The sequence below is a fragment of the Magnolia sinica genome, unplaced genomic scaffold, assembly GCF_029962835.1.
Source record: "Magnolia sinica isolate HGM2019 unplaced genomic scaffold, MsV1 ctg198, whole genome shotgun sequence".
Taxonomy (NCBI): Eukaryota; Viridiplantae; Streptophyta; class Magnoliopsida; order Magnoliales; family Magnoliaceae; genus Magnolia; species Magnolia sinica.
In genome coordinates, this window is record NW_026682774.1 from 183 (window position 1) to 24,318 (window position 24,136).

Consider the following 24,136-nt stretch of genomic DNA (forward strand, 5'->3'; position numbering starts at 1 on the left):
TTCTATTGTTGAGCTTTGGATCTGCTTCGTTTTTGGGCTCGTAGCCCAGGAACTTAGATGCTAGCAAAATTAAAGAGGATGGTAGAGTCGTACACAACTCTTTTCAATTGGTTACAGCTGGTTTTGCCGGTTTTTCCGGTTTAGCAACTTGATTACAATGGGCATTTACACCATATATTTTTAAATATGTTATCCGACGGCTGACGAGGAGACATAACTCGACCTCACAATAGCCTTGCATACGCTCGACTAGGGGTGCACACGGGTCGGTTTGGTCCGGTTCTACGGTGAAACTAGAACCGAACCGTTCCTGACGGTTCTACAGTTTTTGGAACCGGAACCAGACCGTTAGCACCCTAGAACCGAACTGGAACCGGACCGTGAAAAACGGTTTGGTTCTGGATCAGTTCCATGGTTCTGGGCTAGCTTTTATCTAGGGTTTTGAAAAGGGGGCATTCAGAAGAATCAGAGATCGGAAAGAACAAGATCAGCTGATTTTTCATTTATTTTTTGGAAATTCAATAAGATAAAATCTCAGGGCATGTGCGAGCTCTTACGTTGTTGCGGCGTCTTCTATTCACAAAAAACCCCCCTATAAAGATGAATTGGGAGAAGCTCATGAAAATGGCTGGTGCCATTCGCACTGGTGGAAAGGGGAGCATGCGAAGAAAGAAGAAGGATGTTCAAAAGACCACAACAACAAATGACAAAAGGCTTCAAAGCACCCTGAAGTGAATATGGGTGAATGCAATCCCAGCCATTGAGGAAGTCAATATCTTCAAGGATGATGTTGTTATTCAATTTCAGAACCCAAAAGTGCAAGCCTCAATCGCTACCAATACATGGGTGGTTAGCGGATCTCCTCAGACGAAAAAGCTTCAGGATCTACTACCTGGGATAATCAATCAATTAGGGCCTGACAACTTGGATAATCTGAGGAAGCTTGCCGAGCAGTTCCAGAAGCAGGCACGAGGTGTCGTCCCCACAGAGGCAGATGATGATGATGATGTGCCAGAGCTTGTACCTGAAGAGACATTTGAAGCAGCCACAGATGATGGCAAAGCTTCTAAAGAGTTTTCAAGGGAGTTTTTGTTTTTCATTTTTACCTACCTTGTTAAGTTTTTATTACTGCTACTCGAAATACTGAAGAAAAAAGGCAGGTATTTTGGTGTTGTTAGAAACCATGGTAGAGTTTCTACGGTTCGGTTCAACGGTTCGCATCTACGATTCGGTTCAACGGTTTGGATTGGTTCTACAGGGCCCTAAACCGGAATCGATCCGTAATCAACAGTTTTGAGAATTTTAGAACCGGAACCGGACCGTTAGCATCCTAGAAACGGACCAAACTGGACCGATCTAACGGTTTCAGTCCCGTTACATGGATCCAATGGTTCGATGTGCACCCCTACGCTCGACCGTATAGTACCATTTCCCTAGCATTAACATAAGGTCGAGACGTGTCTTATAATCCACCGTTCCAGCTTTAGAAAAGGCAAAATGGATAATTCCATCATTAGGTTCCGTGAGCTCCACCAAGATGCGTATGTTGTATCTGTACCATTTATTCATTTGGAATAATCATTTTACAAAACCTGCCCAAAACCTTAAGTAGATCCACAGCTTAAATGAACCACACCATAGAAAGTAGTGGGGACGCTGATGCCCATCATGATGTTTTTTTTTTTTTTTTTCCATCCAACATGTTAATAATGTGACACATATCTATACAAAGGGGTATAACAAATATTTTCTGGGCCCCAAAAAAATCTCAATGATAAGCATTCAATCCCCACTGCTTTCTATGTTGTGGTCCACTTTAGATTTGAATGTATCTAATTTTATGGCTAATGTCTAAAATTATCTTGCCAAATGAATGGTCGGTGTGGATTTAACATTTACATCATGGTATGGCCCACAAAACTTGGTAACGGTGACACACTACCAAGGTCGGTGATTGTGTCAAGTGGACCATACTATCGAAAACAATGGTGATTGAATGCTTTACTATTAAAAACTTCCTGGGCCCAAAATAATGTTTACATAATGTTTTTTTTTTTTGGTTTTTCATCCAACCCGTTGATAAGGTCATATAAACTTGGATGAAGCGAGAAAAACAAATATCGGCTTGATTAAAACTTATGTGAGCCATTAATTATCAATCACTATAGTTTCCTATGATATGGTCTACCTGAGAATTGGATCTATTTTAGTTTCCGATTCATACCCTAAAATGATATATAAAAATAAACGGGCAGTGTGGATATATAATAAATACACTAGGGGAATGTTCCAGGGGTGGTTGTTCAATCCCCAATGTTTTCTCTTGCACGGCCCATTTGAGTCTTAAATCTATCTCTTGTTTTTTTTTTTTTCGTAGTATGTCCTAAAATGATCTCGTAAAATAGATGAATGGAATGAATTTATCATAAACATCACGTTGAACCTCACCTGGGCTCCCAATGCAAAAATAATAATAATAAATTAATAAAATAAATAAAAAAATCCTGCATAGTACCATTTCCCTCTCTCTCTCTCTCTCTCTCTCTATATATATATATATATATATATAGAAAAGGATCTATGAGGTCAAGCTTGTGGGCCCCACCATGATGTATGTCGAACATCAACACTGTGCACTTGATGGGTCCCCTTTAAACTATGGGATATCCCAAAAATCAGTCGTATATGGTACTCAGGTGGGCCATACCATCTAAAACCATGTGAAGACATGCCTAAAACATATAAAGGCACTTGGTGGTGCCCACCTGAAATTTGGATGCGTCTGAAACTTGGTCTAGCCCCTCATTTAAGTGGGACACACATAATGGATGGGCTGAATTTGTGAACCACATCTCAGTGGGCCTAACATATGATTATGAATGTTTTAATGGAGGGAAACCCCTCTCAACTTTTGTGTGTGGTGTGGCCCACACAAGTAACGAATTGACTTGATTTTTAAGCCCTAGGCGCACCGTGGAATGGTGCATCTGATTGATGGGGTAGATGTTCGATACGCATCATGATGGGCCCACACAACTCGACGAAGAAAATACCAAAAAACATAGGCCTTACCTGTAACGCTCAATCTAAGGCTGTACAACGTGGTGGTAGCGAATGAGGGAGAGAGAGGTGGAGGCGATCGCGGCTGGGGGTACCGATTGAGGGAGAGAAGGAGAGAGAGAAAGAGGTGGAGGCAAACGTGTCTGGTGGTAGGGATTGAGGGAGAGAGAGGGCTGCACGCGGACGTGGTTGGTGGTAGGGATTGAGGGAGAGAGAGGGCTGCATGGGGAATGCCTGCTGGTAGGGATTGAGGGAGAGAAAGAGATGGTTACATGGCTAGGGATTCAAAGGGGTAAAAAATCCCTATTCAGATGGCCGTGTACATGTTCAGCCTCAACATAACCGGAACGACCGATCTCTTTCCTTCAAATCCCGTCTAGAACATCTCCGTTGATTTCAAATTTGCTGCATCCGAAGTTCTGTCGTGGTGTAGGATCGGGGACCCAACTCTGTTATATAGTAGTTGAGGTGAAGAGAGTTTGAAATCCACCACAACTCTCTTCACCCAGCTCCACACTTTCACAATCCCAATACTACTCAAACTGTTATCTGCATAAAACAGGCATAGCATTCCAGCCCTAATACGCACACCTGCGCCGATAGATTGCACAACGGATCACATTGAAATAGGGCCTACTAGTTTACCAAATCACATAGTCCAATTGACAAGACAATCCAGACCGTTGATCAATAAGGCCCACCTTATAGTGTTCTAACAATCACGACTTCCAATATTGTAATGAGTGGATTAGATCATGATTTTCCACCCACCAAGGAAGTGAAAATACACAAGTCACCCCACTTACAACTTCAACCTCATATCAAACATGATCTTAGTGATTTCTCTTTAAAAGTAGTAAAAGTGACTGAAATTAGGGTATGATTTTTCAATTTAACGGTGACTTCCAAACCTATTTCACCTGTTATAAGATCACTACAACAATCCATGGTTTTTGAATTTGACTTGTATGTCTAGCCAAGTCAGGTAAACTCAAAGACTCTCAACTCTCAACGATTCTGCCCCAAGTCTTCCCGAGTTGTATTGAGTCAACCGAGTTTTCAGGCTCACTAGATGAGCCTTGTTGAGTGGGAAGGATGTTCGCAGTCCCCCTCTCTCTAATCTAACCCTACCTCACTCGCCCAGGCCAGCTAGCACAACAAGAGAATGAAGGAGCTAATCTATTTGTTTGTGCACGCGAGGACAGCTCGGCTAGGGGATGCCAGAGGAGCAACGATATTCACTGACTCGACGAATTCTTCTAACAAAGTCAAGCTGTATGTTCGAGTTTTCGAAAGAATCGGCTCCAAAGTTCACCGAGTCCAGTTGAATCAGCTGGAGATATAACCAAGTCGATTTGACTCATTTGAGTTTTGAGTCGGGTTGAATCGGCCGAGTTTTGAGTTGACTCACCGAGTTTTAGAATAATGATGAGATGAGTAAGAAAGAATGCGAGGGTGGACGAACCTGGGTCTCTGACAGTGGCGTTGACGGCGTACCCTTTCTCTAACAAGCTTTTAACGAGCATGGACCCCACATATCCAGTGGCTCCAGTTACGCATGCCATCTTCCTTTCCATCCTAGCCGTTGCCATTTCTATCCTTCCTCTAACGAAGATGAGAGCCGTCACCATACACCGACGCTCCTGGTCTGCCCTTGGATTAAGTATACATCGTTATTGAAGATTATTATGCTAGTTCACCACCATTTAAAATTGATGGTGAATTTTCAGTCGTAGGTAGAAATTTTTTATTATTTATTTATTTATTTACTTATTTTTACAAAAATCCACACCGTCCAAATCGCTCTAGCTGTGGATGAAGAGTAGAAAAAAAGTACGGCTAGAAGAATATACTAACATTTGCTTTGTCCTTGGAATTCTGGACCACTAACTAGCCATCCATCCATCCATTTATAGATGGTTGGTTTGCATGATCAATGTTGATTTTAAAGTTGTGATCCTTTTACAAAATGGCCCACAATTTGGATGGTCTGGATAACAGTAGATGAGAGTTGGATGTGCGGAAGAGGCGTCACCAGTTTTTTCAAAATGGTGGGGTACCATTATAGCTGTCTTCCACCATTTTTAATTAGTGGTTTGCAGCGCGCACGTGTACCCTTTCCACGTACACCGCAACTTTACCATAGGACCGAATTAGATGCGATCCCGGCCTCAGTACACGGTGCGGCCCTGACCGTGGGGCCCACCTTGATGTATGTATTGTTTATCCATGCCGTCTATTCGTTTTTCCAATCATTCAAAGACAGAACCCAAAGCGGGAGCAGATCCAAATCTCAGGTGGACCATGCAATTGAAAAAGGTGGTGATTGAACGTTCACCCATTAAAAATTTCCTCGTAGCCATCGTAATGCCCACCGTACTGTTTATTTGCCATCCTACCTGGTGAAATCTGAGAAGGTCAGAAAGACGGATGAAAGATATATATATATATATATATATATATAGGTACTATACGCTGACCGCATAATACCTTCCCAGAAGGTCGAGTGCACCACTATGCTAGTGGTCTGATAGTGAAAGCTTAAAAAGCACGGTGAGATTTTACAGGACTAGTGAAGAAACAAAATTGAAGAAACCGGTTATTAAAATCCTAACTCCCTGTATTTCTTGGGAAAGCTTTAGCACGAAGGTAATGCTCTAAAAATCTAGGTAGGCCCTATTGTGGGATATTTTAAGAAATTCACCCCTTTCATCCGTTTTTCCATATCATGTAAGGGGTTAGCCTAAAATTCAACCAAATCCAAGTCCCAAGTTGATCATATCACAGAAAACATTGAGAATAATGATTTCAACCATTAAAATCTTGTTAGGCCTCACAGTGATGTTTATTTGTGATCCAATCTGTTCATAAGATCATACGGACATGGATGAAGAGAGAAAACAAATATAAGCTTGATCCAAAACTTCCATGGCCCCAGAGAATTTTTCAACCGTAGACATTCAATTCAATTGTTTCATGTGGTGTGGTCCATTTGAACATTCTATATGATTAATTTTTGGGCTCAGGCCCTAACATTATATGGAAAAATGGATGGATAGAGCGGATCAGATATATAAATCATGGTGGACCTCGTAAAGTTTACTCAGTACACTATGCATAGCGAGTTACTCGCCCCACAATTTGCTTCCTGGCAAACACGGCCGTTCTGGAAACGGATTTGCTACTCTCCTTCCACCAACTAATGGCGGGTGGTAGGTGCTCTGTGGGCTCCACAATGATGCATGTATTTCATCCATGCCGTCCATCTATTTTTTAGATCATTTTTGGTTATGAGGCCAAAACTAAGATATATCCCAATCTCAAGTGGACCACATTACAGGAAACAATGTTGAATGAACGTCGACCATTAAAAATGTTTTGGGAGCCAAAAAAGTTTTAGATCAAGATGATATTTGTTTTTTCACTTCATCTATGTCTGTATGACCTAATGAACAAATTGGATGTCAAATAAACACTACAGTGGGTCTTAGGAGGATTTTAATGGTGGATATCCAATCACTATTGTTTTCCTGTAGTGTGGTCCACCCGAGATTTATATCCCTTTCATTTTTGAGATAAAGCCATAAAATGATATGTAAAAATGGATGAATGACATAGATGAAACACATACATCATGGTGAGGCCCATAGAGCACCAACCACCACCAATGGGCTAGTGGCACCGTTTCCGCCCGTACCGCACTAATGCAAAAGAAAGGGAAGCTGATTGCGTACTGTCTCGTACCCTAAGCGTAGTGAACAAACATTGCGGGGCCCACCTTCATTCATGCATTTTATCCAACCCATTCATACATTTTACCAGATAATTTTAGGGCTTTAGCTTAAAAACAAAGTCTATAAAAAGATCAAGTGAACCACACCAACCTAAACAGTGTGAATTGAACTTTTACCGTTGAAAAGTTCTTGCGGGCCACGGAAGGTTTAGATCAATCTTATATCTGTTTCTTTCCCTTCATCCATTTTTTTTTTTTTTTTGATCTTATGAACAGGTTTGATTAAAAATAAACATCAGTGCATGCCTTAGAAAGGTTTCAACTGTGGAAATCAATACTTCAACTGTTTTATGTGGTATGGTCCATTTGAGGAGTGGATATACTTGAATTTTGGTCTCAACGCCTAAAATGATCTTTAAAAATGGATGGACGGAGTGGATAAATCACATGTATTCATAGTAGATCCAACAAAGTTTACTCAGTATGGTAAGAGCTGACTTGAGTAACTCAGTACACAATCCGATTTCAGAAGAAAGAGAACGCGGATTGCGTCCTTCCTCGCCCAGACGGTAATCCGTCCGGGCAGGGCTCGGTGGGGCACAATGTGATATGTATTTTATCCACATCGTTTGTTACTTTTCTCGGAACATTTTAAGGTATGATACTAAAAATGAAGCAGGTCCATAGCTCCAGTGGACCACACCAAAGGAAGCTGCAGTGCTAATGACACCCACCGCTAAAACCTTTCTAAGGGCCGCCGTGAATTTTTTTTTTTTACCATCCAACCTATTCAAAAGGTCATGTAAACGTGGATGAAGTGAAAACACAAATATCAGATTGATTAAAAACTTCTCCATCTCTCAAGAAGTTTTTAATGGTGGACGTTCAATCCCCAACTTGTGATCCACTTGATCCCTTGACCTAACTCATTTTTTGGATCATATCTTAAAATGACATGAGAAAAATAATGAACGGCGTGGATAAAACACTTACATTACTGTGGGGCCTAGCAAGGCTTCAATGGTTGAAATTATTATTCCCACTGTTTCTTGTGATATGATCAACTTGAGATTTGGATTTGGTTCAATTTTAGGCTCAACCCCTTAAATGATATGGAAAAATGGATGGACGGGGTGGATTTCTCAAAAAACCCCACGGTAGGCTCCAACCAAGGTTTGTAGGGTAGACCTTCATGTAGGAGGCTTCGGTAGGAAATATAAGAGAGAGAGAGAGAGGTGGACTCCGGTTTTGTTTCTCCACTCTCCCTATAAAATCTGACCTTTCTCCCTATAAAATCTTACCATTCTTTTGAAACTTTCACCATCCGACTGCTAGTATAGTGCCAGCACTCAACCTTATGGGAAGGTACTATACGGTCGAGCGTATAGTACCATCCCCCCCCCCCCCCCCCCCCTTTCCAATTCCCACCGCAAGAGACCCTTGTATGGGCACACATTGGCTAGCTGATGTTGAATTTGTGGCCCCACTATGATATATGTTTTGTATCCATGCCATTCATCCATATGGAGAGATCATTTTGGGGTGAAATTCAAAGAATGAGTGAAAAACAGTGGGGAGAGTGACACCGCCGTTAAAAACTTCTAAAAGCCATAAAAAGTTTTCGATCAAGATTATATTTATATTTTCTCTTCTTTAAAAATGGATGAACGGAGTGGATGAAACACATACATCATAGTGGAGCCCATAGAGCACCGACTACTAGCCACGCCGATCTATACGAGAAATCAGATTGCATACTGAGTTACTCAGGATGCTCTTATCGTATTGAGTAAACAAAGTTGGGCCACGTTGAATGTATGTAGTCTATCTAGACCGTCCATCCATTTTTCCATCTAATTTAAGGGGTTGAGCCCAAAATTGATGTATATCCAAAGATCAAGTGGATCATACCATTGGAAACAATGGGTATACTGATTTCCACCATTGAAACCTTTTTAGGCCCCACAGTGATGTTTATTTTTCATCCAACCTGTTCATAAGATCATGCAGACATGGATGAAGGGAAAAACCAAATATAAGCTTGATCCAAAACTCCTGTGACCCTCCAAGTATTTTTCAATGGTAGACATTCAATTCAATTGTTTCCTATGGTGTGGTCCGTTTGAACAGTGGATATACCTCATTTTTTGGTTTAAGTATTAAAATTATCTGTTAAAATGTATGAACGGAGTGGATAAAATAAATAAACCATGGTGGACCTCACGGAGTTTACTCAGTACGCTAAGCATAGTGAATTACTCACCACGCAAACCGCTTCCTAACACGGACCTCACTCTATGAAAGTGATGTCACCAAGCTTTGTGGACCCCACTATGATGTGTGGGTTGTATCCACAACGTTCATCCATTTGGAGATATTATTTTAAGCCATGAGCCAGAGAATGAGGCAGATCCAAAGTTTTAGTGGACCCCACCACAAAAAAAACAGCAGAAAGATTGATGCCCACCGTTGAAACCTTTCTAAGGGCCACCATTATGTTTTTTTTTTTTTTTTTTCAAAATCCAACCTGTTCAAAAGCTAACAAAGACATTAAAGAAGGGAAAATATAAATATAGGCTTGATCGAAAACTTTCTATGGCCTTTAGAAGTTTTTAACGGTGACATCACTCTCCCCACTGTTTTCTGTAGTGGGGTCCACTAGAGCTTTGGATGTCACTCATTCTTTGGATTTCACCCTAAAATGATCTCTTTAGATGGATGGACAGTGTGGATACAAAACATATATCATGGTGGGGCCACAAATTTAGTAACAGCTTGCCCATACAAGGGTCTCTTGCGGTGCTAATTGGACTGCACCAAGGTATCCTGCGGTATGGTTCGCAGGAGACCATTACTATATGTGTGTGTGTGTGTGTGTGTGTGTGGAAAAGGTTCCATGCGATTTGAGTTCAAGCTGTGTGGGCCTCATCATGATGGGTGTCAAACATCTACGCCATCAATCAAATGCACCATTCCATAGTGGGCCTAGGGCTTAAAAATCAAGTTAATCCATGACTTGCTGGGCCACACCACATACAAAAGTTGAGAGGCGTTACCCTCCATTAAAACATTTATAATCATTTTTTGGGCATACCAAGATGTGGTTCACAAATCCAGCCCATCCATTATGTGTGTACCACTTGGATAAGGGATGAGACCAAGTTTCAGACACATCCAAATTTCATGTGGGCCCCACCAAGTGTTTTTATATGTTTTAGGTATGTCTTCACATGATTTTAGATGGTATGGTCCACTGGAGTTCTGGATACAGCTGATTTTTGGGATATCCCATAATTTAAAGGGGACCCATCAAACATGGTGTTGATGTTCGACATACATCATGGTGGGGCTCATGAGCTTGACTCGTATAGAACCTATTCTATATACATATATATATATATATATATATATATATATATATATATATATATATATATATATATATATATATATACATATATAGGGAAAAGGTACTATGCGCTCGACCTCACAATAAGATCCCGTGAGGTCGAGCTGTGTGGGCCCCACCGTGATGCGTGTCGACCATCAACACCGTGCATTTGATGGGTCCCCTCTAAATTATAGGATATCCCAAAAATCAGTCGTATACGGAACTCAAGTGGGCCATACCATCTAAAATCATGTGAAGACACCGTTAAAACATATAAAAGCACTTGGTGGGGCCCCCCTGAGATTTGAATGCTGCTAAAACTTGCTCTGAACCATCATCCAAGTGGGACACATAATGGATGGGCTGGATTTGCAAACCACATCTCGGTGGGCCCAAAAAATGATTATGAATGTTTTAATGGTGTACGGCCCCTCCCCACTTCTGTATGTGGTGTGGCCCACACAAGTCACGGATTGACTTGATTTTTGAGACCTAGGCCCACGATGGAATGGTGCATCTGACTGATGGGGTAGATGTTCGAAATGCATCACGGTGGGCCCACAGAGCTCGACCTCATGGGACGAACTCGTGAGGTCGAGCGCATAGTACCTTTTCCTATATATATATAGCGGAACGCTCACCTGCGAACTAGTTCGTATGGACTACATACAAACTTTTTTGAGAACTCATCATATCTGATGAGTCTCCAAAATCTGAACGGTCCACATGAAGTAGAACCTCGTGAAACCCCCTAGTACCAATTTTTACTTTGAACCAAAACTTCAGTAGGCCATGAAAAATGCAAACAGTTTCTCCCCTTGATTTGAATTTCTCTTTTCTATGGCCCACCAAAATCTTAGATCAGGGTGAAAATTCACCACCTGAGGTTTCATGGGATTCCACATCTTATGGACCATTCGGATTCGACACCCATGACTCGTGTGAAAAGGTGCGCACATGTGTAGGTGCGTAGGTGAGCATGCCTCTATATATATATATATATATATCTTTCATCCATGTCCTCTTGACCTTCTCACCAGTAGGATGGCAAATAAACAAGACGGCCGGTATTACAATGGCCATAGGGAAGGTTTTAATGGTGACTTGCGTGCACCTTTTCACACGTGTCATGGGAGTCCGAACGGTCCATGTGATGTGAAATCCAATGACACTGTAGGGAAAGTTTTTTGCCTTGATCTTAAATTCTAGTTGGCCATAAGAAAGAGAAATGAAAATCATGGGAGGAAACGATTTTCATCTTCCATGGCTCACTAGAGTTTTGGATCAAATTAAAATTTGGGCCCGTAGTGTTCATGAGGTGCTTCTTCGGGTGAACCATTCAGATTTTAGAGCCAAATCATGTATGATGGGTTGTCAAAAACGTTTGCACGAGTTCAATGTGAACTGGTGCGCAGGGGAACATACGGATATATATATATATATATATATATATATATATATATATATATATATATAGAGAGAGAGAGAGAGAGAGAGAGAGAGAGAGAGAGAGAGAGAGATGGTCCTATGAGATTGACCTGATGGCAAATTCGCATGAAGTCGATCTATGTGGGCTCCACCGTGATGTGTGTTGAACATCTACACCGATGCACTTGATGGGTTCCCTTTAGATTATGAGATATCCAAAAATCAGCCGTACCAGGAACTTGTTCTATACCATCTAAAACCATGTGAAGATAAGCCCATAACATATATAAAAGCACAGACTTGTGCAAACTTTTTTGAGAACTCATCATAAGTGATGTAACTCTAAAATCTGAACGGTCCACGTGAAAACACCTCATGAAACCCCTCGGATCCAATTTTTAATTTGATCCAAAACTTTGGTGGGCCATGAAAAATGAAAATAGTTTCCTCCCTTGATTTGTATTGCTCTTTGATATGGCCCACCAGAATATTAGATCAGGGTAAAAATTTGTCCCTTATGGTTTCATACAATTCCGCATCACATGTACCGGTCCGATTAGACACCCATGATACGTTTTTAAAGGTGCGTGTATTAGGTCCAAAAGTTGTACGGCCCGCAGAAAGTTTTTAATAGTCAATGGAAATGTTTTATTTGGTACGGTCCAACTGAGATTAGGAAGTGCCCCATTTTTGGTACCGTACCTTAAAATGATCTGTAAAAACGGATGGACGGCATGGATATACAATATATACGTCACTGTGGGCCCCACAGTGCTAACTGTTCTGGAAAATGGATGGACGGAATGGATATACAATATATACATCACACTGATCTGGAAAACGGATGGACGGCATGGATATACAATATATGCATCACTGTGGGCCCATAGGGTCGCACCAAATGCACTCCCCTTTACCATGCGGTGGTGCGTATCTGTAGGAACTACTCGTGGTCATCCAAACCGTTGATATGGTAGGCCCCATCGGATGATCCTAACCGTCCTATAACATGGTCATCTCTACTTTCTTGCATAGATATAAGTTATTGGTTTGGTAGCCCCATCGGCACACTATCCACACGCAACACATGTGCCAAGCTGACAAGTATGGGGACATGGACTAACCAGTTATCAGTTGGCCCAGCCCTACACAAAAATCTGGATCTTCCACTTATCAGCTGGCCCAGCTCTACATGAAATCAACGGATGGTTTTGAAAGAAAAATTTAAACGATCCACATTTAACGTAAAGCGTAGATAACCTTAAAGGTGGACCAACCTGATACCGTGGGTAAGACTGCGTGTGGGGCGAGGCGGCTAGATACCACAAGTGCCGACATGTCCCGACATGTCATGTGTGTGATATCAGGATGGTTCATATCTGGGACAACACCGCCAAGGTTGCTTGGTGCGCAAGACTAATCAATCTCTCTTCTTATTTTGGGTCTACACATCGGTGTACCGTTTTACATGGGCGCGGATTTCCTACAGAGGCCTTTTGCAAGTAGTTCTTGCGCAAAGATGCTGGGTGGGGCCCACTGCAATGTATATGAGATATCCATTCTGTCCGTCCGTTTTGAGAGATCAATTTAGGAGGTGCGACCAAAAATAAAGAGGATACAAAACTCAAGTGAATCACATGAGGGGTCATATATATGGACCACGATTAGAGGTGGGCATTTTGAACTCGATCCGGTGGATCCGACCCGATCCGACCCAACTCGGTACCGTTCCGAGCAGAACCGACGGCTTAGATCAGCCTGATCGAGTCTGTCAACCCAGATCCGATAGTATTTCGGGTCAGGTTCGGATAGAGGTTGATCCGGACAGATCCGACCTGGATACTCGAACCGAAAGGATCCGGCCCGAACCGATCAAACCCGACCCGAGGCCTAAAAATAGTAGATTGTAACCTTGCCTTTGAATCAGATGATGATCAGGCCCATCTGCTTGCATACACGTGCCCGATTGGCATGTGCGAAGGTCGAGTAGCATTTATGATTTTTTCCGTTGAAAACCCATCCTTTCGTCGGACGTAAATCAGTCCGTATTACCACACCTCAGCTACACTAGCCTCAAGCTAGGTGGCTAGTCCGTGTGCGAGGGACGGATTGGTTGCTCCCCTAGTCGGTGCTTTGTGGGCCTCACCATGATGTATGTGTTTCATCCATTCCGTTCATACATTTTTACAGAATATTTTATGGATTCATTAAAAAAAAAATATGATAGGTATGTAAATCTTAGGTGGACCACATAACAAGAAAACAATAATAATTGAATATCTACCATTAAAATTTTAAAATCCTTCTAAGGTCCACTCTTTTGTTTATTTGACATCCAATCTGTTGATTAGGTCATAAAGACCCAGATGGATGGAAAAAATAAATATCAGCTGGATCTAAAACTTTTAAGCCCAAAACGTTTTTAATGGTTAACATTTATTTAACAGTGTTTCCTTTAATGTGATCCACTTGAGATTTAGATATATCTCATTTTTTTTTTTAATTCCATAAAATGATCTATAAAAATAGATAGAAGGCATGGATGCGACCAACAGCCAATGGCCGGTGGCACCGTGGCAGGGGGAGTAGCCAATCCGTTTCCGTGCAAGGACGGGACTGACGCTCCTCGAGCTCCGAGTTGTACGAACGGTTCAAAGGAGATTAAAGGTATATGGGCCCCACAATGATGTATTTATTATATCGATACCGTTCATATATTTTTAGAGATCATCTTAGGGTATTATCTAAAAAATTATTAATATCCAAAGATCATGTGGACCACACCACAAGTAGCAACAGCGAATGATTTTCACCATTAAATATTTCATGTGGTCTACTTGATAGTTAGATCTGTCATATTTTCATCATAAGCCTTATGACAATCTTACCAAATAGATGGACGGTTTAGATATAACACATACCCCATGATAAGACCCACATAACTTGTTAAATTCATTACAGCAAGTCCTCACCCACTGTATATATAAAAAAACGACGTCAGAGTTCTTTCGTGCACTGCACGTTAATATACATGTTCGGTAAAAACATAAGCATAGTAATGGATAGTTTTTGTATAGCTATGTGGGGCCCACCTTGATGTATATGTTTTATCTAAGCCGTTTATCCATTTTGACATATCAATTAAGGCATTGAGAAAAAAAATAACATATATTAAAGGTTGAAGTGGGCCACATTATATGAAAAATTAAATTAAATTTATACGGATCCGAATCATACCTAACTCGATCAGACTCAGTTTCTCTGACCGAGTTGGACTCTGTTCGGGTCAGACAAATTATGCATCGGATCTGTTCGGGTCAGGTGACCTGGATTTGATTCCAGATCTGATCGAGTCCGGGTCAAACCATGGCCATATCGGATCTGATCGGGTTGAACCTAATCCGCTCCGATCCGGACTGATGCCCACCTCTAACCACGATGATGGCAAAAAACAAATATCAGCTTGATCTAAAATTTTGGTAGCCCTAGGAAGTTTTTAATGGTGAGGGTTCAATTAACACTGTGTGGCCCACTTGAGATTTTGATTTACCTCAATTTTGAATTCATATGATAAATTTAATTTTAAAAATGTATGGACGACATGAATTTATCACCAACATCTTGGTAGGACCCACCTACCATCCCAACGGAAGAACTTCATATGAACGGCTTCCACCGCATCCTTTGGAGAATTAGAAAATAGGGAGAAGAGGCGTGCTAGAGACGGAAAGTCCCTCTTTCAAACTCGCGCATAAGAGCGTCTTCTCATTCAGACCATCTACCTTATTCAATGGTTGATAACGAGGTTCGCACGTAATTCAGACCATCTTATGTGTGAACTGGTGCATAGCTGAGCTATATATATATATATATATATATATAGTTCTATGCGGTCGAGCTCATGATAACTTCCCAGGAGGTCGAGCTGTGTGGGCCCCATCATAATGTATGTCGAACATCTACCCCATTAGTAAGATGCACCATTCCATGGTGGGCCTCAAGCTTAAAAATCAAGTCAATTGATGACTTTTGTGGGCCACACCATGTATAAAAGTTGAGAGGGTTATCCTCCCATTAAAACATTCATAATCACGAGGTGTGGTTCACAAATCTAGCCCATCCATCATGTGTGTCTCACTTGGATGAGGGGTAAGACCATGTTTCAAATGCATCCAAATTTTAGGTGGGCCCCACCAAGTTCTTTTATATGTTTTAGACATGTCTTCACATGATTTTAGATGGGTATGGCCCACCTGAGTTCTGTATATAGCTGATTTTTGGGATATCCCATCATTTAAAGGGGACCCATCAAATGCACACTGTTGATGTTTGACATGCATCATGGTGGGGCCCCACCCAGCTTGACCTCATGGAAAGTTCCCATGAGCTCAACTGCATAAAACCATTCCCCATATATATATATATATATATATATATATATATATAAAAGATAGGTCCAAAACTTGTACGGCCTGCAGGAACTTTTTAATAGTCAACGGAAATTGTTTTCTTTGGTATGGATCAACTGTGATTTGGATGTACCCCATTTTTGGTATCGTGACTTAAAATGACGCGGAAGAACGGAAGGACGACATGATATACAATATATACATCACTGTGGGCCCCATAGAGCTGCATTGATCTGGAAAATAGATGGATGGAATGGATATACAGTATATAAATCACTGTGGGCCCCATAGGGCTGCACCGTGTTGGGTGAGGCCGGGTCACACCAAATGCACTCCCCTTTGCCATGCGGTGCATATATGTAGGAACAACTCTTGGTCATCAAAACCGTTGATATGGTAGGCCCCATCGGATGATCCTAACCGTCCTAGAACATGGTCATTTCTCCTTTCTTGCATAGATACAATAAGTTCTTCGTTTGCTAGCCCCATCGACACTAAAGGTGTACATAAGTCGAACCAAGTCGAGCTTGGCACAACTTGACTCGACTCAGCCACTAGATGACCCCAGCTCGAACTCAGCTCGGCTCAGTCCTCGAGCCTGGCTAGCTAGCTCGGCTCGGTTCGGTCAGCAGCTCGGGCCAATTCGAGGCAAGATCGAGCCTCTGCCACAATTTTACAAACACATAGAGTGCACTTTCAATATCTTATTGTATGTAAAATAGCAGCAACCACTTACAGGTATTTCATTAAACACCTTGTATGCAACATCAAAATCAAGGAAAAATGGGTAATTGTTTCATATACATACCTTCCTTGCCACTAGCCAATACTTCGTTGAGTCATTTTATCAAACACTTAGGTGAGCAACATCAATATCAAAGTAACCGAGTCAACAAACTGGTTCGATCCGAGTCGAGTCGTGTCTTCGACCTCAAAAAATCAGCTCAACTCCGCTCAAACTCGGTTTCAAACCAAGTCGAATCAAGCTTTTTCGAATCGAGTCGAGCAAGCTAATCGAGTTAACTCGGTTTGTGTACAGCCCTAATCGGCACACTATCCACACGCAACACATGTGCCAAGCTGACGAGTATGGGGACATGGACTAACTAGTTATTAGTTGGCCCAACCTTACACAAAAATATGGATCGTCCACTTATCAGCTAGCCCAGCCGTACACATGAAATCAACGGACCATTTTGAAAGAAAAATTTAAACGATCCACATTTAATGTAAAGCGTAGATAACCTTAAGACCGACCTGATATCGTGGGTAAGACTGTGTGTGGGGCGAGGCGGCTAGAAACCACGCATGCCAACATGTCATGTGTGTGATATCTGGATGGTTTTTATCCTGGGCAACACCGTAAAGGTTGCCTGGTGTGCAAGACCAATCAATCTCTCTTCTTATTTTGGGTCTACACGTATCGGTGTACCTTTTTACACGGGAGTGGATTAGGTAAGAGTCAAGACTAGGGAACCACCGACATTGATGGGACCCTGACGGTGGGACTCATAGTGATGTATGTGAGTTGAATTCACAGCGTCCAACCATTTTGAAAACTAATTTTAAGGCATGACCCTAGGAATGAAGCCGATTCAAATCTAGATGTGGGCATCAAGTCGAGTCGGACTAGGTCCAACTCGATTCAGTCCGAAATTTTCAATGCATTGACCTGAAATCGATCCGATTCGGGATCGAGTCCGGGTCCTCTGACTCGATCCGATCCGTTGCATTGCTGGCCTGACCCGAACCAAGTTTGACTCAGTCAGGGAAATTGAGTCGGATCGGGTTGGGTACGGTTCGATCCAATATTTGTTTTAATATTTTTTTAATTTAAAAAATATGATATTCACCTTTAAAAAATTCATAGGGTCCACCATAACGTTTATTTTCCATCCAATCTGTTAATAAGGTCACAATTACATAGATAAATAGGAAAAACAAATTTCATATTGATCTGAAACTTCTGTGACCTCTAAAAGAGTTTCAATGGTAGACGTTCAACCCCAACTGCTTTTTGCAATGTGGTCCACTTGATCTTTAGATCTGTCATATTATTCGGCTCAAGCCTTAAGATGAGCCCGCCAAATGGATGGATTGTTTGGATATAACACATAACTCATGATGGGACTCACAGAACTTGCTGATGTCAATACTCATGCATGGTACAACTGCCCATCCGCTTCACGTCAACACCAGTGTGGTGTCAGACTGTTAATGTCAGGCCTAAGGAGTCGCTACTCCCCCTACCACCAGCTAATGGCTAGTGGTTTGGTGCTCTGTGGACCCTACCATGATGTATTTATTTCATCCATGCCATCCATCTATTTTTCTAGATCATTTTATGGTATTAAACTAAAAATGAGGTATATCCCAATCTCAAGTGGACAACATTATAGGAAACAGTGTTGAATGAACATTGTATGGATCATTTCAGATTAGATCGGATTTAATCGGATCAGATCAGTCCAGATTGGCCACTGATCCGAACTTGACTCGATGTACAGTCAGATCAGAGTGGGCCTACTCGATCCGACTCAATCCTGGCCTTCGGTTCGAATCGGATTGGGTCGAATCCGTCGGATCGGGTCGGATTCTGCCCAGCTCTACTCAAATCCTAGGTGGACCATACCATAGGAAACAATTGTGTTTTGAATCAGCCAGCAAGCAACGACTTTGAAGGCGATGTTGTACTTCCGTATTGGTAAGCTCAAAGCTATGGATAGGCATAGAAATATCTCGTAAGAGGGTCAATATTTAAGCTTTGTGCAACAACAATTGGATAATGCATCCTATGCTGGGAAAGAAGTTTACAAGACCCTCCTCAAATGCAAAAATCTGTATTCCAAAGCACTTGCTTCAGAAGAATTTGAACTAATTGTGCCACAATTGATAGTTTATGCTACTGGTAAAAACTTCATGGATTCCACCGAAATGTGCTTAGTTGCCATCGAACATGCTAATAAGGTCACAAACACTTGGACGAAGAGACAATGCAAATATCATCTTCATTCAAAGCCTTTGTGGCCCACGAAAGTTTTTAATGGTCAATCACCATTGTTTCTTATGGTCGATTTCAAATTTGGTATTGTTTCATGTTTTGGATCATGTTCTAAACTGAGCTTTCAATGTGAATGGATGGTCAACCAATGCTGTCTCCTGTACTATGATCAATCTGGATTTTGGATCTGCTTAATGTTTTGTACCATGGCTTCAACTGAGCTTTCAATACGATGGATGGTCAACCCACCGTTCTCCTGTACTATTGTATTTGGAGCTGCTTCATATTTTGTATCATGCCCTCAACTGGGCTTTAGCAAGGATGGGTGGTCAACTACCAGTACTGTCTCCTGTACGATGGTCTATCTGGAATTTGGAACTGCTTTATGTTTTGTATCATGCCCACAGCTGATACGGATGGATGGCGTGAATGCAGTCACATACATCAAGTGGGCCCCTGACTGTGGGGCCTGATGTGATATATGGGACTACATCCATACAGTCCCGTCCATCTATATTGAGAGCTTATTTTACGGCATCATCCAATAAAATAAATTAGTTTCAAATATTAGATGGACCTTTGTGTAGGAAACAATAGTGATTGACCATTTAAAAAAAAAAATTTGGGCCACAAAAGCTTTGCATCATATTGATATTTGTGTCATCTCTTCATCTATCTGTTTGTGCCCTTTTCAACAGGTTGGATGACAAATAAACATTTCAGTGAAATTTATAGAGTTTTTAAAGGTAGTGATTCAATCACAATTGTTTCATACAGGTAAATGTGTCAAATTAACATATTTCAAATATTTCGGATGTTAGTGAATAAATAAGTTATTATAGATTCACTATTAGTTTTCCGACTTCGGATTTCAGATTTAACAAACAGGGCCTAACATACATACTTCATTTGCATGTATCTATACTGCCTAATTCATTTTTTAAGTATGTTATCTGTGGACACTACTTGATGAATGGCCTAGATCTGGCTACCATGTTGCAACGGCAAGTGTGTTGTGAGAATTTCAGGGCCCTACGGGGGTACACATCATCTTACCAATACAAGTGATTACGGCAGATTATTATATATTCGTTGGTTGGAAGATAGATAATATCTTACTACTACAACTATAGATAATCAAGTGAGAGATATTATTTAAACCAGTTTTCAAAGGGTAGATTGCAGGAGCATGGAAGAAGAGACAGCTCTCAATTGGCCAACAATCCAACGGCCCTCAAGTACTCCACCGATTCATCGTACATCTCTTCCATCCTATAGTTGTAGCTAAATCCAGCTTTAATCAGCTTCTCTGAGGAGAAGATCGACTTGAGATTCGCTGGACAATCACCAAAACTGGAATAGATCACACGATTAAAAATCATTTCAGTCGAGGATTCTAGCTCGATCCAAGGATAACGAAGAATCCAAAATGTGGAGAAATGATCACATAAAGGTACTTGCAGGCGATGCGAATTGCAATCCCGACCACCGAAGTTCCTGCGGTGGGAAGCAAGGTGGGGCCCACCTTGATGTTTGTGAAAAATCCACCTAGTACATCCCTTTATCCACATCATTTTAGGATATTATACCAAAAAAAATGTCCGGTAGATGTTTCAACGGTGGGTATTCAATATCCACTGTTTCCTGCCTAGCGGCATACTTGAGTTTTGGATCTGCCTCATTTTCGGTCTCATGTGTTAAGATGAGGCGGCAAAACTGGCACACTGCCACAAGCCAATGGCTGATGGTCGGTGCTTTGTGGGCCCCATCATGATGTATGTGTTTCATCCATGCCGTCCATCTATTTTTATAGATCATTTTAGGGCATGAGACAAAAAATGAGGTATATTTCAATATCAAGTAGACCACATTACAGGAAACAGTGTTGAATAAACGTAGACCATTGAAAACTTTTTGGAGGTATAAATGTTTTGGATCAAGCTGATCTTTGTTTTTTTTTTTTTCCCCTTCATCTAGGTCCGTATGACCTAATCAAAAGATTGGATGTCAAATAAATAGTACAGTGGGCCTTAGAAGGATTTTAATTGTGGCTATCCACTCACTATTGTTTTCCTGTGGTGTGGTCCACCTGAGATTTATATCCCTCTCATTTTATTTTATTTTTTGTTAAAGACATAAAATGATATGTAAAAATGGATGAACGAACATGGATGAAACACATACATCATGGTGGGGCTCATAGAGCACCGACCGCCAGCCACGGGGCTAGTGGCAGGGGGAGTAGCCAATCCGAATCCACAGACCGGGTGGATTTTTCAGAAACATCACAGTGGACCCACCTAGATACCCACCACAGGAACTTCCGGCAGTTGTGTTCACAGGCAATCATAGTTCATTTGTAGCAAACCCAAACCTTACAAAAGACGGGCCACCCTATGGAGATGGCATTGCAAAAAAGGTAGCGCCAGCAATGTCGTTGAAATCATTGGACGGCTGATGGCACATTCGATAAGTGGGCCATGTATTGCATGGTGTGGATTGGGAACGGATGGGCTACTCCCCTGCAACTAGACAACGGCTAGTTGTCGGTGCTCTGTGGACCCAACATGATGCATGTGTCTCATCCATGCCGTCCATCCATTTTTCTAGATAATTTTATAATATGAACCCAAAACTAAGATAGATCAAAATCTCAAGTGGGCCACACAGTATTGATTGAACTCTCACCATTAAAAACTTCCCAGGTCTACAAAAGTTTTGGATCAAGCTGATATTTGTTTTTTGCTTTCATAAAATCTTCATCCGAGTTGTATAACCTAGTCTACAGGTTCAATGTCAAATAAACATTACAATGGACCCTAACCAGTTTTTAATGGTAGACCTTCAATCACTACTGTTTTCCCATGGTATGGTCCACCTGAGATTTTGATCTACCTCAGTTTTGGGTTCATACCTTAGAATTATCTGGAAAAATGGATGGACGGCATAGATGAGACACATACATTATGGTGGGGTCCACGACCCTTTTCATTGTGGATTGATGGATGTTTCTAAAACATAGATTGGAAGAGAAAATGAAAGAAAATTAGAGGGCTCACTCAGTGAGGACATTGTACGATGGATATCGTTTTGAGAGGAATTTTGCAAGTTCCGGTACACACGTATTGGCAGGGCAGCATATGTAACGGCCAGAAGCCGATTCGTTCTCCGCTACAAAGATGTGGGCCCTACATACGTCCTCCACGTGTACAAGGGAGATCGATCCGGACATCAGCGGCAAGCTTTTCAAAAAGTTGATCGCTGATTCATTCCCTACAAAAGCCAGCCGTTAACCATGAATGGACGGCTCAGATCTTGTACGTGCATTCGCATGTGCATGTGGTGGGACATCTAACCGTCCATCAGGTAATCATCCAGGTTGTACGTGCCTTAGTAAAAGAAATGAGATCAGGCCAATCATCTGGTGGACTGATGGATGCCTCGAATTCACACGGGTGCCATCTTCGCACTCGTGGAGACGTGTACAGGCCAGTGAGGCTGGCCTACGCCTATCTATGCGTGGGATTGTCACACATGTGGAGGTTTGCTGATTCCACACGAATGCATAGCCAACCTCAGCAGGGCACATGTGCAAGATCTAAGCTGTTCATCAAAATACCCACTATAGTCGTAATGTACAATCATGCTGATTATTTTGTGGCCTACCTTAAGTTCTTCAAATGCTTGAGTTTCCCTATATCCCTTCATCCTGGTGGGGCAAACATGATGATTGGGTTGGATGACATGCATATAGAGCTATACATGAACCGAGTTACCTTGGTTAACTCGCTCACTTGGACTCGAGACTAAGTTCGAGCTGACTTCTGGAGATCGAAAATTTTCGAGCCTAGTTCAAGCTTGGCCGAGCTCAAATCGACTCGGATGAAACCTCAACTCGGATCGAACTAGTTCAGTGGCTCGGTTATTTTGATGTTGATGCTGCTAACCAAGTGTTTGATGAAATGACTCAATGAAGTGTTGTTTTGGGTGAATACATTCTCCGTGGGATCGGCCAGTGGCGGGGAAGGTATAGATATGAAACAAAACACTATAAAAGAAAAGAAAAAAAAAAAAAACATTACATGAGAAAACTATCATTGGATCTTGATTTTGATGCGGCATATAAAGTTGTTGATGAAATACTTTAAACTGCTGTTGTTGTTTTCCAAACTGTGAGAAATTGAAAGTGCACTTCATGCGTTTGAGAAAATGCCACACAGGCTTGCATTGGCTCGAGCCGCTGACTGAACCAAGCCAAGCTGGCCAGTTAGGCTTGAGGAGCGAGCAAAGCCAAGTTCGAGCTATGGTGAGCTAGTGACCAAGCCGCGTTGAGTTGTGCCAAGCTTGACTCCCGTACAGCTCTATATGCATACAACACAATGGACCCCACATTCCATTTGGAAGTTTCTATGTTGGACGTACCCCTGCCAATGTGGCGAGTTGGAGTGGCCCGCCTGGATTATGAATCAAGCTGGATTTTGGGATTTAAGCCTAACATGGACGGCTTGATGGCATTCATTCATCAATGTCGCCCCACATAGCTTGAATGCTAGGTGATTATTTCTGTCCACACAAAAGCCACAACCGTACAGCTTGTAATGTTTCTGCCGGTTTCAATGCATGTACGGACATATAACATATTTCATGTAGTAAATCTCACCTGTGAGCAAAGACAGAGCAAAGCCGACACTTCCTGGGACCTCCGGAGTTATGGATGAGCCAGTGATGACACCAGGGATAATGGTGATGAGATCGAGGCTGTTTTCTTCAGCGAATTTCCATGCGGCCTTTTCCGCTAGGGTTTTTGAGACTGCGTATCCCTGCATTGTTTTATTTTTACATGATTTTGTTAACTTATCGAATATGAATATTTTCATTTTCAAGTATGGTTAATTATTAAAAGACATGGAAAGCCAAATAAAAGAGCAAGAGAAAGGCATGCTTGAGTATTAGGAGAATCATGTAAATAAGATAGAGAGATGTTTTATCATTGATGTGATTTTTTGTGTGATTTTTTGTGTTGTTTGGAGAGAGAGAGAGAGAGAGAGAGAGAGAGAGAGAGAGAAGAAGAAGAAGAAGAAGAAGAAGAAGAAGAAGAAGAAATGATAGATTCC

The 24,136-nt window shown here is 41.6% G+C and overlaps 1 protein-coding gene and 1 pseudogene across 1 annotated transcript; one reads left to right on the forward strand and one right to left on the reverse strand.

Annotated features, from left to right (window-relative positions):
* The first annotated feature begins 551 nt into the window (after positions 1-551).
* Positions 552-1,266, forward strand: LOC131236074 (nascent polypeptide-associated complex subunit beta-like; annotated as a pseudogene).
* An 18,964-nt stretch (positions 1,267-20,230) lies between these two features.
* On the reverse strand, positions 20,231-23,848 carry LOC131236077 (anthocyanidin reductase ((2S)-flavan-3-ol-forming)-like). Its single transcript, XM_058233166.1, has 2 exons — positions 23,683-23,848; positions 20,231-20,358 (listed from the first exon to the last, which is right to left on the reverse strand). The coding sequence occupies exons 1-2, from the start codon at positions 23,846-23,848 to the stop codon at positions 20,231-20,233; spliced, it is 294 nt and encodes a 97-aa protein (XP_058089149.1).
* Between the last annotated feature and the right edge of the window lie 288 nt (positions 23,849-24,136).